At 44.5% G+C, this 20794-nt stretch overlaps 1 protein-coding gene across 3 annotated transcripts in view; it reads right to left on the reverse strand.

The window, feature by feature from the left end:
* The window catches only part of LOC117665166 (solute carrier family 9 member C1-like), a 100119-nt gene continuing 79325 nt past the window's right edge, over positions 1 to 20794 (reverse strand). For 2 of the 3 annotated variants that reach the window (XM_034416750.3, XM_034416748.3), the window contains exons 24-27: positions 16252 to 16437; positions 15800 to 15917; positions 13824 to 13885; positions 1 to 337 (exon numbers count right to left, since the gene is read on the reverse strand). In XM_034416750.3, coding sequence (XP_034272641.1) covers positions 302 to 337; positions 13824 to 13885; positions 15800 to 15917; positions 16252 to 16437 — 402 coding nt within the window. In that variant the 3' untranslated portion in view covers positions 1 to 301. Of the gene's footprint in view, positions 338 to 13823; positions 13886 to 15799; positions 15918 to 16251; positions 16438 to 18391; positions 18495 to 20794 lie in introns of those variants that run through there. The other variant, XM_034416751.3, reaches the window with a different exon arrangement.

Here is a 20794-nt window from a genome sequence, read left to right on the forward strand (position 1 = left end):
TCAGTTCAAAAATTTATTACAGAAATTGTAACAACAGAATTGTTACATTGTAACAGAAATAACATCAAATATTTCAAAAGTCCTAAAACAATTTCAGTGGTCCTTTGGTGTTATTTTATTAGCCGCTTCATCTATATAACATTTTGTAAAAGATTAAAATGTGGAAACTTTTCATAGAAAGCAAATAAAAAAACGATTTCACCGAGGATTTGACAGCACTTCTTAGTATTTGGTTTCTATGTAAGATCTTGCATCCTTGCTCTTTGAGGCTGGAACATATTTGCTGTTCATTAAGTCTTTTTTAAGCTGGCGGTTGGGAGTGTCTAGAAGTGCTTTGCTGTATAAGGAAAAAAAATAACATCTTGATTGCATTTTTATGCCATAAAATGTAATTTTAACATCTGATACCTGCACAATTAGCACAGAAGCACTCCAAGGCTGTGTGCTCTCTCCACTTCTCTTCTCTCTATATACCAATGACTGCATCTCAAAAGAATTCTCTGTTAAAGTATGATACAATAATGATTGGTCTCATTCGAGACAACCATGAATCTGCATACCGACGGGACGTTGAACAACTAGCCTTGTGGTGCAACCAGAACAATCTTGAACTAAATAAACTCAAAATTGTAGAAATGGTGGTAGATTTTAGAATAAACCCTCCTATGTTACCACCTCTTACAACTCTAGACAACACAGTATCAACAGTAGAGTCCTTCAAGTTTCTAGGTTCTATCATATCTCAAGACTTAAAATGGATACCTAACATCAAAAACATCATCAAAAAAGCTCAACAAAGAATGTTCTTTCTGCGCCAACTCAGAAAGCTCAAACTGCCCAAAGAGCTGCTGATTCAGTTCTACAGAGGAATTATTGAGTCTGTCATCTGCACCTCTATAACTGGTTTGGTTCTGCAACCCAACAAGACAGACACAGACTTCAGAGGATAAGTAGAACTGCAGAAAAAATAATTGCTACCAACCTGCCTTCCACTGAAGACCTGTATATTGCACGAGTCAAAAAGAGGGCTGTGAAAATATCTACAGACCCCTCACATCCTGGACATAAACTGTTTCAACTTCTACCCTCAAAACGAAGCTATAGGGTTCTGCACAAGACACAAGGACAGTTTTTTCCCAAATGCCATCACTCTGCTAAACAACTAATTCCTACAAGACTGTCGAATTAACTACTAAGACTGTATTACTATTCTTCTCATCCTTACTAGTATCTATCTCTTCCCACTTATGGCTATATCCATGTTGCTTGTATCTTTACAACTTATATTGTTTTTATTGGTTTCTAGTTTGATTTGATTGCTTATTAGTATCTATGACTATCACTAAGTGTTATATCTTATGATTCTTGATGAATTTATTTTATTTTTTCTTTATGTACACTAAGAGTATACTGTATGCACAAAAGACAAATTCCTTGTGTGTCCAATCACACTTGGCCAATAAAGAATTCAATTCAATTCTATTCTATTCTATTCTATTATTTCATTAAAATATAATTATATATTTATTTTGAAATTAACCATTTAGTGGTAAAGTAAAAGTCACAAGACTTAAATAAATCTATAAGTTGCTTTCCTAAGAAGCATAAGGATAAAACAGAAAATATTGCATTTTGTAATATAACACTGAAAATCGTAATAATTGGACAGTGAACAAATGAAGAGAAATGATATATTTCTCCTTGTTCTGTGCAAGTGATGAAGAGTGGCCACTACTGGAATATAAATAGTACTGAAAGTCTAGAAGCAATGTAGAGGGAAAGAAATGGGCCAAAAACAGAGTAGAAAAGCAGAATTTCACTATCTGAAAATGCTAAAATAGTTTTAAAAAAAGATTTGGTGACAGAAACTTTGGAAGTTTACAAATGAGAAGAATTGTCTATCAAAGACAATGGACAGATCAAAAAACAGATTTGATAGTGAAATTTTTAGAGGGGATTAACAGGAAGAAGAAGAAAGATGTAAAGGAAGAGTTCAGAGAAGATTGTGCCAAATTTAACATTGAAGGAAGCATGAAGTGACATTAAGATTATTAGAGCTGGTGTGGTGTGGAGAAATGTATTAGAGTTTACATTATAGTAGCTTATATTATAGTAGATGAGAAAACAAATACTGTAAAACATGAACTGTAAAACAGGACATTAGCAAGCCCTGTTTTTTCTTCAGAGGTATATCTAAAAGAATGTTAACAGTTATCAACAGGGTCAGTCAGCTGAGTTTAGACTGAGAGGAAATCTAGTTTATTGGAAGAATGCACAAAATGTGTGAAAATGAAAAGTATTGATCAAAGGTAGTAATTGCAGAGTACAAAGAAGGCACCCATTAACAGGCATTACATCTGTTTTGTATGTCGCAGCACATGCCCTTCGGAGCGCTGTAGTATCCGAGATCGGACATTGTTTTACCTGAACATCCCTTTTCTGGGCGCTGCAACTACAATCCATGGATGGGTTGTTCTTCCTCATGTCTTGAAATAACTGAGTGTGATTTTTTTTCTTTCTTCGCCCTTTGACCACACCCCCTTATCTCCTGATATGTCAGTCTTTTGACACGAAGGCATGGCCAACCAAGGTCTATAAAGAAACTGGACACAAAAAAATACAGACAGCAAGGCCACCCCAGAGACCCGGAGCAGGAAACCGAGGGTATGGATTGTAGTCGCAGCGCCCAGAAAAGGGACGTTCAGGTAAGACAACGTCCATTTTCCAGTGCGCTGCTCCTATAATCCATGGATGGGATATACCCAAGCTTAAGACCCCTCCCCAGGCCCAGGGCCGAATGGACACTCTCTAATACCCTCCGGCCAAACAACACCTCGGCAGAGGCATGGCTGTCGATCTTATAATGACGTATAAAAGGCGAAATGGAGGACCAAGTGGCCGCCCGACAAATGTCAGAGACGGAAGCCTGGGTAGCCTAGGCCGCCATAGTAGCTGCGCTATGGGTGGAATGGGGCAAAATCCTGCCAGGGAGAGGCCTGGCCCTGAGTTCATACGCCATCAAGATACAAGCTTTTAGCCACCTGCCCACCATGGAAGTGGAGACTTTTTGTCCCATAGAGGATGTGTGAAAGGAGACCAGGAGAGCCTCAGTCCAGCAAAAGGAGGCCGTCCGCCGAATGTACCGACAGAGAGCCCGCTTCACATCTAAGGTGTGCCAGCATTCCTCCAGCTAATGTCTTGGAGCTGGACAGAAGTCAGGTAAGATGAGCTCCTGGGCCCGGTGAAACCAGGAGTTCACCTTGGGCAGGAATGAGGGATCCAATCTTAGGACCACTCTGTTGGAATGAAATATACAGAGGTCCTTCCTGATGGACAAGGCCGACAGTTCCGAAACCCTCCTGGCGGATGTGATTGCCAGGAGGAAGGCGACCTTGAAGGACAGAAACTTGAGGCCAATGGATCCCAATGGCTCAAACGGTGCAGATATGAGGGTTTGTAGAACCAGAGGAAGGTCCCAGGAAGAGTAGCGATGCACTACTGGCGGACGTAAATTTGTGGCCCCATGTAAGAAGCCCTGAATCCGAGGATGATGAGTCAGCGATTGGTAAGGAGCACAAGTGAGAACCGTGGATAAGGCCGCCACTTGTCGCCGTAAGGTAATTGGAGCCAGACCTTTATCCAAACCCACCCGCAGAAAGTCGAGAATGTCCGGAATGGATGCTGATGTTGGATCGACATGTTGCTTCAAACACCAGGAACAGAACGCCTTCCAGGAAGCCTCGTAAATATGGGCCGTTGACGGCCGTCTGGATGCTTGGATGGTCTGGATTACTCGTTCCAAAAGACGGTCCTTCCTCAGCAGGACCCTCTCAAGTGCCAGACAGTCAACTGGAACCACTGAGGCTCTGGGACTATGACCCCCTGGCAGAGAGAGATCCATTGCTGAGGGATTACCCATGCCTGCACGATGGAGAGAGCCACCAGGTCGGCAAACCATGGCCAGCGTGGCCAATGGGGAGCTACCCAGCAAAAGTTCCGCTTGCTTGTTGAGCATCTTTCGAATAACCTTCAGGATGAGGGAGGTGGGGGGAATGCGTAAAGCAGGCCGGGAGGCCAGCAGCACCGAAGAGCGTTGCAATCTTCCGCAGCGGGGCTCGGGAAGCGAGAAAAGAACCTTGGGAGCTGAGCGTTTTGTGGACTGGCGAACAAGTCTATCACTGGGGGACCGAACCTTTGCGATAGTTCCAGAAAAAGGCATGGGTGAAGTTGCCATTCCACCGGATCAATCCATTCCCTGCTCAGCCAGTCCGCCCGGACGTTGGAGGTGCCGGATATGTGGTCCGCATTGATTGATAGCGTGTGACGCTCCACCCAACTCATCAACTTCTCCACCTCGAGCATCAAGGGCCTGGATCGGGTGCCCCCTTCCTGGTTGACATGTGCTTTTGTGGACATGTTGTCCGTGAGAATTAGCACATGTTGCCCCTCCAGCATGGGCCAAAAATGATGAAGAGCCAGATGAACACCTCGCAACTCCAGCCAGTTTATGCTTGTCGCCCATTCTGCTGGGGACCATTGTCCCTGCGCCACCTGGTTGAGAAGATGCGCGCCCCAGCCGTAAAGGCTGGTCAGGGGATAAGAATACCTGCCCCTTTATCGAGTCGATCATCGCCCTGAGGTAAGGGAGGCGGGTGGTGGATATCAGCTGACTCTTGTCCATATTGATGGAAAAGCCGTGCTATCGAAATGCACTGATCACTAAGTCCATGTCGTGGACTGCCTGGGCCGGGGAGGATGACAGAATGAGGATGTTGTCCAAGTAACAGAGAATGCATACCGGGATTATCCTGAGCGTCGCTGCCACCGCCACCACCAACTTGGTAAAGGTCCGGAGGGCCTATGAGAGACCAAAGGACATGGCACAGTACTGAAAGTGACTGCCATCATACTCGAACCGCAGATATTTCTGATAAGGAGGATGAATTGGCACGTGCAAGTACGCCTCCCTGAGATCTACGGATTGTAAGAGGTCTCCCTCCCTTACGCCTCCGAGGATCGATCGGAGGGAGTGCATCTTGAACCTGCGGTAATGGACCAACGAGTTCAGCTGCTTGAGGTTTAGGATCCCTCTCCAGCCCCCCTGAACTCTTGGGCACCAGAAACAATATTGAGTAAAAGCTGGTCCTCTCCTGATCGCCGGGCACCAGTTCGATGGCTTTGATATCCAATAGGTGGCGAACTTCCTCATCCATCAGATGTTTCTTCACAGGAAGGGCAGGAACCGGGCAGCGAATAAAGTGATTGGGAGGGCTGGAGTGGAATTTGATGGTGACCCTGTGGGTCATGTTGCGGCATACCCATGTGTCTGATGTCGACAGTTCCCACTGACCGTAAAAGAGTTGGAGACGACCGCCAATGGGACCCGACAACTGGGAGTCACTTGCTCCTCCTGAAAGGTTTGTATTCAGATCCTCAAAACAGTCGTTTAGCCGAGAATTGAGATCTGCCGCGATCACGAAAGGACTGCCTGTCAGAGGGTCAGTCGCCGCCGTGAGAGAATGAGCGTTGAGAATAGGACCCCGGGCCTGGAGAAAGACCGAAAGGGCTGCCATTGTGAATATTAATTAATTGGCTTGGGACCTGGTTACTTACGGGACCGCCTACTACCATCAACAGCCTCCCACTGACCAGTACGCTCCCACAGAGAGGGGCTCCTCCAGGTGCCGTCGGCCAAACAATGTCGGCTGTCGGCCCCTAGGGGGAGAGCCTTCTCTGTGGGGGCACCGACGATCTGGAATGAGCTCCCCCCAGAGATACGGAGGATTCCGGATCTGCGCAACTTCCACCGCGAGTTGAAGACGCTTTTATTTCATCAAGCTGGCTTCGCCTAAATCTTCTCCCTTTTAAGTGTAAATTCTAAATTTTTAATGGATTTTAAAATATGGGTATTTTAAATTGGGTATTAATTCAGCCAAATTTATTTAATTCATTTTATTCGATTTTAAATTTTGTATATCTATGTGTTTTATTTCATGGCTGTGCACCGCCCTGAGTCCTTCGGGAGTAGGGCGGTATAGAAATTCAATAAATAAATAAATAAATAAATAAAATTAATTAATTTTATTTTATTAATTTTATTTCTATACCGCCCTTCTCCCGAAGGACTCAGGGTGGTGTACAGCCTAATTAAAAACACAAAGACAGACAAAATTTAAAAATAATTAAAATTATTAAAAATTATTAAATAATAGGCCCAATTTATAAAACCCAAAATTTAAAATGCCATTTAAATATGGCATATTTAAATTAAATATTTAAATATGGCGTGTACCTACACTCCGGTCTGCGATACGATGGGAGGACTTTGTGTTTGTCCTTATCCTTCACAAGGACAGGATCAAGGATGGCTCCAAACAAGTTGGGGCCTTATAAGGTGCCGACGCCAGCTTCCACTTGGCTTTCATGTCCGCTTTCCAATTGCGAAGCCAAAATAGCCTCCGCGAGGTGACTGTAGAAGCTAGGGCATAAGAGGCAAATTTGGCAGCATTCAAAAATGCATCTGCCGAATATTCGGTAGCAGCTACCAATTTGTTAATGTCCTGGTGTAATCTAGTCTCCTCCGGGGGAAACCTCTCTTGTAATTGGCGTAACCAAATTAGTGATGCCCTGTTGAAAAAGGAAGTATACATGGCGGCCTTAATCGCCCACGCCGCCGCTTGGTGCGTCTTTCTGAAGGTGAACTCAGCCTTCCTATCCTCAGATTTAAGGCCATCTATGGAGTTAGTAGAAATGACAGAGGAGGAAGAAAGACTCGCAACAGGAACATCGACAGAAGGTAATGTCAATAGCTCATCGAACTCAGGAGCTGAGCAATAGAGTTTCCTGTCTTGACTGTTTGGAGCTGTCAGGGAACTCGGCTGGCCCACGGCATTTGAACCACCTCAGAAAACAGCTGTGGATAATTTGAACAGCGAAGGCTGAAACAGGCCAGTAAACGCTGGAGAATCCGGCACCAGACTCTCATCATCCGAGAACTCAATGTCCTCAGGATAGGCATCTCCATGTGCTGAGTCCACTGAAGAAGCAGTATCTCGCTGAGAAGGAGAGCGAGGTCTGCTGGGCAACTGCCCCTGAATCAGGGGCTGTATAGGTAAGGCTTGCAATGGCATCTGAGTAGCCTGCTGAATACCAGCTGCTAGGATCTTAGACAAAGCATTGGAGAGCATATTTTGAAGATCCAACTGGCTCCCTGGTAAGTGTCCTTCCTCTCTGCAGAGCCCCGCAGCTGTCGGAATAAAGGTGGCTTCCGGCTGCTGCCTTTGAGGTACAGGAGGCATAACCAATCCCACAGCAGAAACATCTGGCATAGAAAGGGAAACCCCTTTTGAGAGCCCTAACGACTGAGGCGGATAATCACTACCCCCAGCTGAAGAAGAAGAAGGCACGCCACTTTGCAGATGAAGAGGCACTGCAGCCATACCCAACAGGTTGGGGGGATCCGGTTGTGAAGACTGCCTCCCCCCGGGACACAAATGTAGATTGTGCCTGTTTGGCCTTGTTAAATTGGTGTTCCAATGCCTTGGTGCGCCTCAGAGCATCTTTGTCCTGACCCGAAATGTCCTTTGACAGAGCCTGGCGAGGCTTGCGCCTAGTTGAGGCCCCAGATCTTTTGGTGGAAGCCAAGGCTTAGGCGCCCTTGGCGGGCTGGTCTCGTGTTCCAAGTCCGAGGATAAGGAGTCGGCCATTGGTGAGGACATTAGAGGTATAAAGTTTAAGCAAAATCTCAAGAAACGTGCAGGGCGTAGAAGTGGGACTAAGGACCCCCAAAATTACTACCACTTCTAGATCAATCCCCCTTTTGGCCACAGGCCAGGCCTAAAAGGAACTGACCAACCTGGCCATGTAGCATGAGAGCAGCCGCTCTCCCAGTGTGTAAGTTCACTCCACAAGAATGGCCACCAAGGCGCTGGCTCAAATACAAACCGTAACGTGCCGCTTCGCAAAGGTGTAGCAGGCAGGGAACTCCCCGACGTTCAGTGAAAACACCACCATGGCCCTGCTGCTGTCAAAATGGCATCCGCCAGCTCCCTCGGCACCAACAAAATGGTGGCCATGATGCCAAAATCAAAATGGCGGCCACTCTGATGAAAAACAAAATGGCGGCCGCTTCAGTGATGGTGGGTTCGGCAGGAAGTCTCAATGACCCAGCAGCGGCTTCGGTACAGATGAAATGTGGCGCAAGGCAGAAAAACCTTGTCAGCGCCACAAAGCGAATCCAGACTTCAGAGTTTGCCACAGAAACCGTGCAGTGACTCTGGAGCTGCCAACTAACTGAGAGCTCAATTGGTGGTGGCGTTGTGCCAGCAGACCAGGAAACCAGCACACACACCAGCGGCTAAATTGCTACTTATTTATTATTTATTTGTTTAAATTTCTATACCGCCCTTCTCCAATGTAGGACTCAGGGCGGTGAACAGCCAAAGTAAAAACAAGACATACATACAAAACATACAAAATCTAAAATCTGTTTAAGATAATTAAATAATTTTGGCCGTAATTAAAACATTCCAATTTAAAATCCGTTTAAAATTTGACTCAAGCCAGCCCAGCTAGTTGAAATAAATGGGTTTTTAGGGCCCGACGAAAAATCCGGAGGTCTGTTATTGTACGTAGCTCTGGGGGGAGGTTGTTCCAGAGGGTGGGCGCCGCCACAGAGAAGGCTCTCCCCCTGGGGGTCGCCAGCCGACATTGTCTGGCGGACGGCACCCTGAGGAGGCCCACTCTGTGGGAGCGTACTGGCCGGTGGGAGGCTATTGGTGGCAGAAGGCGGTCTCGTAAGTACCCCGGCCCTAAGCCATGGAGCGCTTTAAAGGTGGTCACCAACACCTTGAAGCGCACCCGGAAGACCACCGGGAGCCAGTGCAGCTCGCGCAGGAGAGGTGTCACGTGGGAGCGCCTCGTCGCCCCCAAAATCCCCCGCGCGGCCGTGTTCTGGACCAGCTGGAGCCTCCGGGTGCACCCCAGGGGGAGCCCCATGTAGAGAGTGTTGCAGTAGTCCAGGCGGGAAGTGACGAGTGCCTGAGTGACTGTGCGTAGGGAGTCCCGATCTAGAAAGGGGCGCAACTGGCGTATCAGGCGGACCTGATAAAAAGCCCCCCTGGCCACGGCCGCCAAATGATCTTCTAACGACAGCCGTGCGTCCAGGAGGACGCCCAAGTTACGAGCCCTCTCCGTGGGGGCGAGTGACTCGCCCCCAATAGCCAGCGATGGCGTCAGCTGGCTATATCGGGACGCCGGAAGCCACAGCCACTCGGTCTTGGAGGGGTTGAGTTGGAGCCTGTTTCTCCCCATCCAGGCCCGCACGGCCTCCAGGCACTGGGACATCACTTTAAGGGCATCATTGGGGTGGCCTGGGGTGGAGATGTACAGCTGGGTGTCATCAGCGTTCTGATGGAACTCCACCCCGAAGCCACGGATGATCTCACCCAGCGGCTTTACATAAATGTTGAACAGAAGGGGCGAGAGGACCGACCCTTGTGGCACCCCACAAGCAAGGTGCCTCGGGGTCGACCGCTGCCCCCCTGTCAACACAGATTGCGACCGGTCAGAGAGGTAGGAGGAGAACCACCGCAAAACGGTGCCTCCCACCTCCAACCCCGCCAACCGGTGCAACATGATACCATGGTCGATGGTATCAAAAGCCGCTGAGAGGTCTAACAGGACCAGGATAGAGGAGCAACCCCTATCCCGGGCCCTCCAGAGATCATCCACCAATGCGACCAATGCCGTTTCCGTGCTGTGCCCAGGCCGGTAGCCGGACTGGAGCGGGTCTAGATAGACAGCTTCATCCAGGTACCGGGGAAGCTGTTGCGCCACCACACTCTCAACAACCTTCGCAATGAAGCGAAGGTTGGAGACTGGACGATAGTTAGCCAAAACAGCCAGATCCAGAGAAGGCTTCTTGAGGAGGGGCCTCACCACCGCTTCTTTCAAAGCGGCCGGCAGGACTCCCTCACTCAAAGAAGCGTTAACAATCTTCTGGAGCCAGCCTCGTGTCACCTCCCGGGAAGCCAGTACCAACCAGGAGGGACACGGGTCCAATAAACATGTGGTCGCGTTCAGCCGTCCCAGGACCCTGTCCATGTCCTCGGGAGCCACAGGATCGAACTCCCCCCAGATAACACTCTCAAGACCTGCCTCAGTCATCCCATCTGGACATACCCAGTCAGAGGCCAGCCCTTCCCGAATCTGAGCGATTTTGTCATACAGATACTGCACAAAATCCTCAGCTCGACCCTGCAAGGGGTCATCCCGCACTTCCAGATGGAGGAGGGAGCGGGTCACCCTAAACAGGGCGGCCGGGCGATTATCTGATGACGCGATAAGAGCGGCAAAATAATTAGTTTTCGCCGCTTTTATCGCCACTAGGTAGGTCTTAATATGAGACCTCACCAGTGTTCGGTCAGGTTCGGAGCGGCTGGTCCTCCAACTACTCTCCAGGCGTCTTTTCCGGCGCTTCATCTCCCTAAGCTCCTCAGAAAACCAAGGAGCTAGGTGAGTTCGGTGCCGGGTCAGAGGCCGCAAAGGCACGACTCGGTCCAAGGCCCCGGCAGCCGCACTATCCCAGGCGGCCACCAGGTCTTCGGCCGAGTCATGAGCCAGAATCTCAGGAAATGGCCCAAGCTCCATCTGGAACCTATCAGGGTCCATCAGGCGCCTGGGGCGGAACCACCTGGTCGGTCCCGCCTCCCTGCGGCAGGGTGCAGCGGTTAGAAAGTCCAGTCGAAGGAGCGAGTGGTCAGACCATGACAAGGGTTCGATGGCTATATCCCCTATATCAAGGCCACTCAACCACTGACCAGAGACAAAAACTAAGTCCAGAGTGTGTCCTCCTGTGTGAGTGGGGTCATGAATTAACTGAGTAAGGTCCATGGCCGTCATGGAAGCCATGAACTCTCGAGCCACCTCAGACGTTTCACCGATAGATGGCAGGTTGAAATCCCCCATGATGGCAAGTCTGGGGGTGCCCACCGCCACCTCGGCTATAACGTTAAGGAGCTCGGGCAGGGCCGTTGCCACGTGGCAGGGAGCCAGGTACGTGACCAACAGGCCCATCTGTACTCCACGACCCCACTTCACAAAGAGGGACTCACATCCGGCTATCTGTGGAACAGTGGTCTCCCTTGGATCCAGACCTTCCTTTATAATAACCGCCACCCCCCCCGCCCCTGCCCTGAGCCCTCGGCTGATGAAATGCACGGAAGCCTGGTGGGCATATATCCACGAGGGGGACTCCCCCCTCCTGGCCCAACCAGGTCTCCGTAATGCCCGCCAGGTCCGCCTCCCCCTCCTGAATAAGATCGTGGATGAGGGGGGCTTTATTAACAACGGACCTGGCGTTGCACAACATCAGCCGGAGGCTCTGGCCCTGAGAATCTGAACAACCTGGGGAACAAGAAAAGCATTGGGGACCGGAATGCGCAATCGCTCTAAGATAGCGAGTGCGCATTCCCCGCACATGATATGGTCCCCAGCTTCCGCCATATCTGCCCCTCCCACTCACTGTGCTGATGGAACAGCCCTCTTCAAATCGAACTCCAACCCCCTCCCCGACCTCCGGTTCTACGTCCCTAATGTCGCAGCCCTTCGCTAAGGCTGGTCTTGAACCCGGTGGATTTCCCCCAGAACCCACCCTAATCCCCCCCGAACCCCTTAAAATTTTTGTTAAAAACTCACTAAAAAACCCACTTAAAAAACCCCTCAAACTCTTCTTAGCCGCATGCCATCTCTCGGGGCTCCAACGTCCGTCATCAAGATAGGCCCTCGATAACGAAGAGGGCCAGACCTGCGAGAGGGGGGAGTCTCGCAGGGCACGAAGGTCATTCACCGAGTACATCAAAGATCAAAGGGAGGTGATAGTCCATGGCCAATAACCAGGGGCCAATTTGATGTTATCACAGTCAGAAGGAGTGCAATGCAAGGCTTCAATAGAGTTCCAATGGAGCATGTGAGACCTCAGTGCCCTCTCACGGCAATGGCGGGAGTAAAATGCTGTTTCGGTCCGGCAGAGGGTGACCCAGCCCTCCTCTCACGGGGGCTGGTCAACCACGATCGTCCAAAAAGCCGGAGTTGAGACAGCAGCTATAGACCCACTCCACCAAGACTTGAATCCCCAGATGTAAACCTCCATTCAACGGAGGGGAATAATGGGGTCAGGTCAGTCCACATAGTCCAGACAGGCTCAGACAGCGGAGATCATAACCGTCATTACCTCCGGGGAGGTCAAGATGGCATCTAGACCCGGAGATGATTGTTCAGCAGGCATACACGGCATGGCATCACCACATTCAGGGGGATGGGGGTGAAAAAGGAGAGCAGAGGCAACAAATGCCATAGGGGGGAAAACCCCTCAGTCATAGTCCAGCTCTCCTACTCACGGAGCCGCCTCGGGGGGACAGAATCCGGACTCCTGCTTCACAGAAATTTCGGGGAGGCGCGGGACAGCCCGGAGCCCCAGGATCGTCGCACACACCTCAGCAGCTAGCAAGGACCCTCACAGCTCTCTCCGAAAAGGAAATAATCAAAATAAAGTAAAATTCTAAGCGAAAGACTAGAAATACAGCTTCAAGCCACAGAGCGAAAAAAGACAGCAGTCTTGTCAGCAACTGAGTGAAAAAGACTGACGTGTCAGGGGATAAGGAGGCGTGGTCAAAGGGCGAAGAAAGAAAAAAATCACACTCAGTTCTGTCAAGACATGAGGAAGAACAACCCATCCATGGATTGTATAAGCAGCGCACTGGAAAACAGGTTGGCCCTGACCCTGCTGCACTTTCAGAAAGCTCTTAAAACCTGCTATTTTCCTGGGCAGGGGAATCAGCCCAAGATGTGTCAGTTGATTGGCTATTGTTGGTTGTCTTTTGATGCTAATGTGTTGTTGTTTTTTTGTTTTGTTTTAGTTAATAGAATAATTTGTAATGAAGTTTTAAATTGTGTTACCACCCAGAGTCCCTCTTGCAAGATGGGTGAACAGCTAAATAGAAGTAAATGACTAAATGATTATGGAGAGGGAATTAAAGAGACAAAGAAAATTCTTTATAAAGAATAGATCAAACGTGTCCAAGGAAGCAAGAAGAATTTGTCCAGTACTGGAGGCCTCATTCTGTCTTAAAGAGCTGCACTCTTTGTCATGTGCACAGTTAACATATTTATAAAACAAGGTATTTTTGGAGTGTTTTCTGCACTGAACCAGAATATATTTGAAACAGACTGAACTACAGCAAAGTGAAATAATATTCTCAGTTGTTTGTTTTTACAGTATTCATTTTAACTAGAGCTATAAAAAAAGAACTTGCAGCTGGGAATCTAGTTTTTATTTACCTTCCCTAAATGATAGCCTAGTGACAAAGAGTTATTTACCATGTTTGCAACTGATGTGTAATTTATTGGCTACATAGTTCTGAAAAGTTAAGAATATTTAATTTTAAACCCTACCAGAGTTTTGTTTAGATCACCTGAAAATTTAATTCTCCAAAATAGTTATATATGTTTGAAGTTGAACTATAAAAGTTTCCAAGAACTTTTCTTCAGGCAAGATAATTAAAAAGGTGGAAGGAAGCAGTGGGAGGAACTGTGATGAAATATTAATTCTTTTAGAGAATAGGTAGTCCTAGAAAGGCTCTTATGGTTGGATTAGGAGATCTCCCAAATCATACTGGGAAGATGAAACAAGCAACTTTTCTTTTAATTTTGTAGCTAGTATAAATACTCTTCAGTCTTCACCTATCACCCAAAGCAGGCTGACATGATGACCTAGGAATCCTTATACATACATATTTCTGAATAAATGCAATAAGCATACTTACTGTATTGTCTATTAATGCGCTTTGGCTGCTATGTTCTGAAGCAAAAATGTGTTCCAAGGTTCCTATATATTGAAGAGAAGACAAAAACATTTCAAAGCCAACTGAATTTATTTTAAAATTTCCAACAGATAGCAGATTTATAAAATATTAAAACACAAAATTTCTCAATATTCATTCTCTTTAGTTATCTCTCTACATTTCCAAAATAATTTTAAAAAACTAAACAGAGATTTATATATGCTGTCCCTTTAACTCTTACTTTTGTGTTTATAAGCTACAAAAATACATATTGTTGTACTGATTGTTTTGTTTTTGGATACCTTAATATTGCATTGTTTAAATTTGTCTCAGAAAGCCAATTCGGTGTAGTGATTAAGACACAAGCTAGAAACTGGGAGTATGATTCTACTCCCACTTTAGACATGAAGCTAATTGGGTGACCTTGGACCAGTCAATCTCTCTCAGCCCTAGGAAGAATGCAAGGACAAACTACTTCCAAAAACTTGCCAAGAAGGTTTCATGGACTTGTTCAGGAAGTTGCTAGGAGTCCAGATTGGCTCAAAGGTACTACCAAAAAAAGAAAAAAAAAAGCTAACCTATGTCACAGATTCTTTCATGTGTTTGGAAGCCAAAAGTACAATTAAAATAACTATAAATTAAACTAACTTTAAGCATAAACTAGTTTTTGATATATTAGTAATTAGTTTAATAATTTCTTTGAATTGAAGGTGAAATTATTTCACCTATTTTTGAAATATTTTTCAAATAATTACCGTACTTCCCATCAACCACAGCTGAAAATGTGTGCCTTAGAAATAATTAATAAAGGTTGAAAGGCATAGGACCTAGTTATCTTCGAGACTGCCTGCTGCTACCGATGACCTCCCACCGACCTGTGCGCTCCCACAGAGAGGGCCTCCTCGGGGTGCCATCAGCCAAACAATGTAGGCTGGTGACCCCCAGGGGGAGGGCCTTCTCTGTGGGGGCACCTACCCTCTGGAATCAGCTGCCCCCAGAGATAAGGAGAATCCAAGATCTCGGTGCCTTCCGCCGTGCCCTTAAAACTTTCTTTTTTCAGCAAGCCGGGCTGGCTTAACATATTTTTTAACATATTTTTAATTTTTTAATTGGTTTGTTATCTTAAATTGGGGCCAAATTAATATATATCCTTTTAATTGTTTTTAATGTTTTTATCTGGCTGTACACTGCCCTGAGTCCTTCAGGAGAAGGTGCGGTATATAAATTTGAAATAAAATAAAATAAAATAAAATAAAGCATATTCTTTATTAAAATAATAACTTTTTTACTAAGAATCTTAGTTAAGGCTATAATTAAATGTACATTTGCTTGGGAATAAAGTCTAATAAACACAATAACTCTAACACAGGCCTTAATACTTATAATCTAAGCACATACTATGTCGATAAAATAATTTTGCCATAATTTTGCTATGAATAAATTTATAATTTCACTCTCAGAAGTCAAATAGCGGTAAATATAATACCTTGCTTAATTCTTTCTCAGGGGAAAAAAAATCAAAAACACTGAATCACTTTTTAAATTATGTGAGATGATAAGACTTTTCAGTTCTTCAATAATAAAAGTAACCTCAGTGAGTTTGATTTTTAATAAATCATAATAGAGATTATAGACAAGCTGTACTTGAATTACAAATATATAATTGATTTATTATGTGCCATCGAGTCAGTGTCAACTGTTAGTGACCGCATAGATAAGATTTTTGTCTGTCCCAACGTGATTCTTTCAGGTCTTCCAGTGGTGCACCCATCACTTCAATAATTGAGTCCATGAACTTTGCTAATAGTTGTCTTTTTATTTAAATCTTTCCTCCTACAGTATGAAAGGACCCAGCTCTCCTGAGAGGTTTATAATGCTGGGAAAGGTAGAAAGTAAGAGAAAAAAACTATAATTTCAATTAAATTCTCTGATACCAAGGATTTCAAGTTCCTCCTCACCAAATTTCTTTCTTGAGTGATATTGGCATATACTATTCGCTGTTCCTGTGCTCTTCCGCTCTCCTTTTTCTTCAGTTCGTATAATTAATAATTTTGTTGCAGCTGCAGTACCTTGTATCTGGAAGAATATCTTAATAAGTTATTGTGGAAATCACAAGAATTCATTCCTATAGAATCAATGCAGTGAGCCCTTCTTATAATGATTATTGGGCTGATTTGACTCTTTGGATGACCGTACAGTTTGCAAATAAATATTTAATCCTAACCAGCAAACTGTCATATTGATTTACTTCACTGGTCAGGTGCTGAAATTTAAAAATGAAAACAAAATATAAAAAGTATTCCATCCATTCTTTAATTTTATTTTCTCATGCTTTCAGATGTTTGCACCCCAATTCAGCTGATTGTTATAAATTACATAATTATTGGCTAACTATAAAACTATTTCTTACCTGATGGCAGGTTTTAGGTAACATGTATGGTGCCCAATAAGGCTCCCCAGACTGACAATCCTGCACAGTTCCATGTACAAGAATTACCTCATCCATAGCTTCATCATAAATATCACATTTAGTGTGATTTGGTACATCCACGACATACGTATTAGAAAACTGCATACACATTCTGTATGTCCAATTCTGTACACCAAGGACATATAAATTAGATGTACATTTATAAAAATTCTAGCTTGGCTATAATTCAAGATTTTTATGCAGGACAAAGTAGAATTTCCCTTGAATCAAGCTTAACTCTTTTTTTTTTTTTGACAATTTTATTTTTTAAACAAGTATAAAAAACAAATTAAAAAAACCTTCAATGTATGTTGACACAGTGTGTCGGTTGGTTACAAGTCTTTTGTGCATCTTCACTCTATTCTTATATATCCATATATTATTATCCTCATTAATCATATATTTAACTATGGCTGTTTCTTCCCTCATTTCATACAAAATAGTCTAAGATTTGAGTTAATTTTATTATGCCATTTATTCTCCTAAATCATTCCAATAACAGTACATCTTTATATTGTGTTTTATATAATTCTACATTTCTTGCACTAGAAAAATCTCAATATTTCATTTCCATGACTTTTATCTAACCATTGGTAAAATAAATCCCATATTTTATAATATTGTTTATCTTCTTATTCTCTAATTTCAAATGTCAATTTACTCATTTCTGCACATTCCATTATTTTCTTAATAACTTCGTCTTGCGATGGTGTTTTCTCGTTTTTCCAATTTTTAGCAAACACAATTCTAGCCGCTGTTAATACATTCACAATCAAATATCTCAATTCTCTATTATATATTTCAGGTACAATCCCCAATAAAAAAATCTCTGGTTTAAAGTCAATGTGTTTTTGTGTCATTTTTTCCACCCATGTCTGGATTTTAGTCGAATATCTTTTAGCTTCTGCACACGTCCACCACATACGGTAATATGAGCCCAGTATCTGATGACGTTTCCAACATTTTTCCGATTTATTCTTGAACATTCTAGCAATTCTTGTCAGGGGTAAGTGCCACCTGTAAAACATCTTATACAAATTTTCTTTATATGCAGTTGACATTGTCATTTTATAATTTTGCAACCACAATTTTTGCCATTTCTCTAAGTCAATTCCATGTCCAAAATTTTTCCCCCAAGCAATCATTGTTTCTTTAAGTTGTTCATCTTCCAATTTAACCTCTAATAGGTAGCCATACAATTTTTTAATTATGTTTTCATCAGTACCTGTTAAGATTTTATATAAACTAGTCAAATTATTATAAAAACTTTCTGTCTTATAGTCTTTATCATGTCTAGACTGTATTTGCGAATAAGAAAACCAATTCATCTTTATACCTTGTACTTCTAATTCTTGAAAAGATTTAAGTTCACTCTTTTCATTCAGTAATTCACTATATCTAACAATTTGTTCCTTTCTAAAAGTTATTGAATGTGAGAATGCTTCAACAGTTGATAACCAGACCGGAATTTTTAAATAATGTTGTTTTTTTTACCTTCTCCCAGTTTAATAGCAAAGCCTCTCGTATGAAATGTCTTCTAAAATACCCCTGTGTTTTTGTTTCCTTGTACCATAAAAAGGCATGCCAACCCAGTAACAAATCATGCCCTCCTAAAGTCAATAATCTGGCATTTCTTAACATTATCCATTCCTTAACCCACATCAAACTTGTTGCTTGATAATATAGTTCCCAATTAGGCAAGCCAAAACCTCCTTGTATTCTGGCATCTTGCAACAACTTTAGTTTTATCCTTGCTTTCTTACCCTGCCAAATATATTTCAGCACTATTTTATTCAAATCTTCAAAATAATCTTTCCCCAATCTGATTGGGATTGTCTGGAACAAGTATAGGATTCTAGGCAGAATATTCATCTTAATCGTTGATATTCTCCCTATCAATGATAGTTGTAGATTTTCCCACTTTGCCAAGTCAGTCTCTATCTGTTGCTTAAGTTTATTATAGTTATTCTCTTTGAGTGCACTGCATCTTGCTGTCAGATGTATCCCCAAGTACTTAACTTTATTTGCGACCTGCATCTTCGATGTTTCCGCCAATTCTTCTTTTTGTTTTATTAACATATTTTTTGTCAAGATCTTCGTTTTATCTTTATTTATTTTCAGACCAGCAACTTTTCCATATTCTCCTATTTTGTCTATCAGTTTAGTTGTTGATTCTAATGGATCTTCAAGAATAAAAACCAGGTCATCAGCAAATGCTTGCAATTCCTTTTGAATCTTCATTCCCTTTATATCTTTATCTTCTCTAATATTTCTATTTAGCACTTCTAATGTTAATACGAACAATAAAGGTGACAGAGGACAACCTTGTCTCGTACCTTTTTTTATTTCAAGAGACTGTGTGAATTCTCCATTTATTATTACTTTTGCTCTTTGCTTGTAGTATATGGCGTCTATGGCTTGAATAAATTTTCTACCAAAACCCATCTGTTCTAGCTGTAATAACATAAATCGCCAGTTCACATTATTTATTTTATTTTGCTTTAATTTATATGCCGCCCTTTTCCGGAGACTCAGGGTGGCTTACAACGCGTTAAGCAATAGCCTTCATACTTTTGTATATTTATACAAAGTCAGCTTATTGCCCCCACAATCTGGGTCCTCATTTCACCTACCTTTGAAAGGATGGAAGGCTGAGTCAACCTTGAGCCTGGTGAGATTTGAACTTGCAGTAATTGCAAGCAGCAGATTTTAATAACAGTGCTTTAGTCCACTGTACTACAGGCCGGTTATCAAAGGCTTTCTGAGCATCTAAAAATATCAAAGCCATTGCTTTTCAGGATGTGCCTCATAATATTCCAATGTATCCAGAATTATTCTCATATTGTCTTTAATCTGTCTTTTTGGCAGAAACCCATTTTGATCGGAGTATATGAAATTATTTAAATATCTTTTGAGTCTTTCTGCCAATATTGAAGCGAAGAGTTTATAGTCTGAATTTAGCAGGGAAATAGGCCTATAATTCTTAATTTGTTGTGGGTCAGTATCCTCCTTTGGAGCAAGTGTAATGTATGCTTCTAACCATGATTTGGGTAATTTCTTCTTAGACATATCTTCATTCATAACTTCTAACAATGGGAGATTCAGCGATTCCTGTAGTGTCTTATAATATTCTGCTGGTAACCCGTTCGGGCCCGGTGCCTTCCCATTCTTTTGTTTTTTAAGTGCTTCAGTCAATTCCATCATTGTTATATTTCCTTCTAACATCGCTTCAGTGTCTTTAGAAATCTGGGGTAGTTGCGCCTTTTCCAAATATTGTTTAACACTTTCCTCCTCTATGTTCTCTTGCTCATACACTTTTCTATAATAGTCTTGTATAATTTTTTTCTTCTCTTTATTTCTATATCTAATCTGTCCTTGGTCATCCATTAGTTGTATTATTTTTCTTGATTCTCTTTCTTTTTTCAGTTTATATGCTAACCATCTATCTGGTTTATTTGCATCTTCAAAACAGTTCTAATTTTTTGTGCTAAATGGTGGGGATCATTGAAGGATCCATTGGCAGGGAAGCCCCAAACGGATCCTTCCACCCCCACCCCCTTCCACCCAGCAGTGGCGGTTCTTGAGCTGCCAGAAGGAATGGCCCGGGGATTCAATCTCTTTCCCTGGACAGCCTGCTCCGGTGCAGACAGGGAAGCCCCAGACAACGGATCGTTCCCACCCCCACCCCCTTCCACCCGGCGGCGGCAGTTCTTGCGCTGCCAGAAGGAATGGCCCGGGGATTCAATCTCTTTCCCTGGACAGCCTGCTCCGGTGCAGACAGGGAAGCCCCAGACAACGGATCGTTCCCACCCCCACCCCCTTCGACCTGGCAGTGGCAGTTCTTGCGCTGCCAGAAGCAATGGCCCGGGGATTCAATCTCTTTCCCTGGACAGCCTGCTCCGGTGCAGACAGGGAAGCCCCAGACAACGGATCCTTTCCCCCCACCCCCTTCCACCCGGCGGCGGCTGTTCTTGCGCTGCCAGAAGCAATGGCCAGGGGATTCAATCTCTTTCCCTGGACAGCCTGCTCCGGTGCAGACAGGGAAGCCCCAGACAACGGATCCTTTCCCCCCACCCCCTTCGACCCGGCAGTGGCAGTTCTTGCGCTGCCAGAAGTAATGGCCCGGGGATTCAATCTCTTTCCCTGGACAGCCTGCTCGGGTGGGAAAACAAGGAAGCCCCGGACAGCGGATCCTTTCCCTCCACCCCCTTCCACCTGGCGGCGGCAGTTCTTGCGCTGCCAGAAGCAATGGCCCGGGGATTCAATCTCTTTCCCTTGACAGCCTGCTCCGGTGCAGACAGGGGAGCCTCGGACAGCGGATCCTATCCCCCCACCCCCTTCCACCCGGCGGCGGCAGTTCTTGCGCTGCCAGAAGCAATGGCCAGGGGATTCAATCTCTTTCCCTGGACAGCCTGCTACAGTGCCGACAGGGAAGCCCCAGACAACGGATCGTTCCCACCCCCACCCCCTTTGACCTGGCAGC

Source organism: Pantherophis guttatus, chromosome 1, assembly GCF_059756535.1.
Source record: "Pantherophis guttatus breed Tessera chromosome 1, ASM5975653v1, whole genome shotgun sequence".
Lineage (NCBI taxonomy): Eukaryota > Metazoa > Chordata > Lepidosauria > Squamata > Colubridae > Pantherophis > Pantherophis guttatus.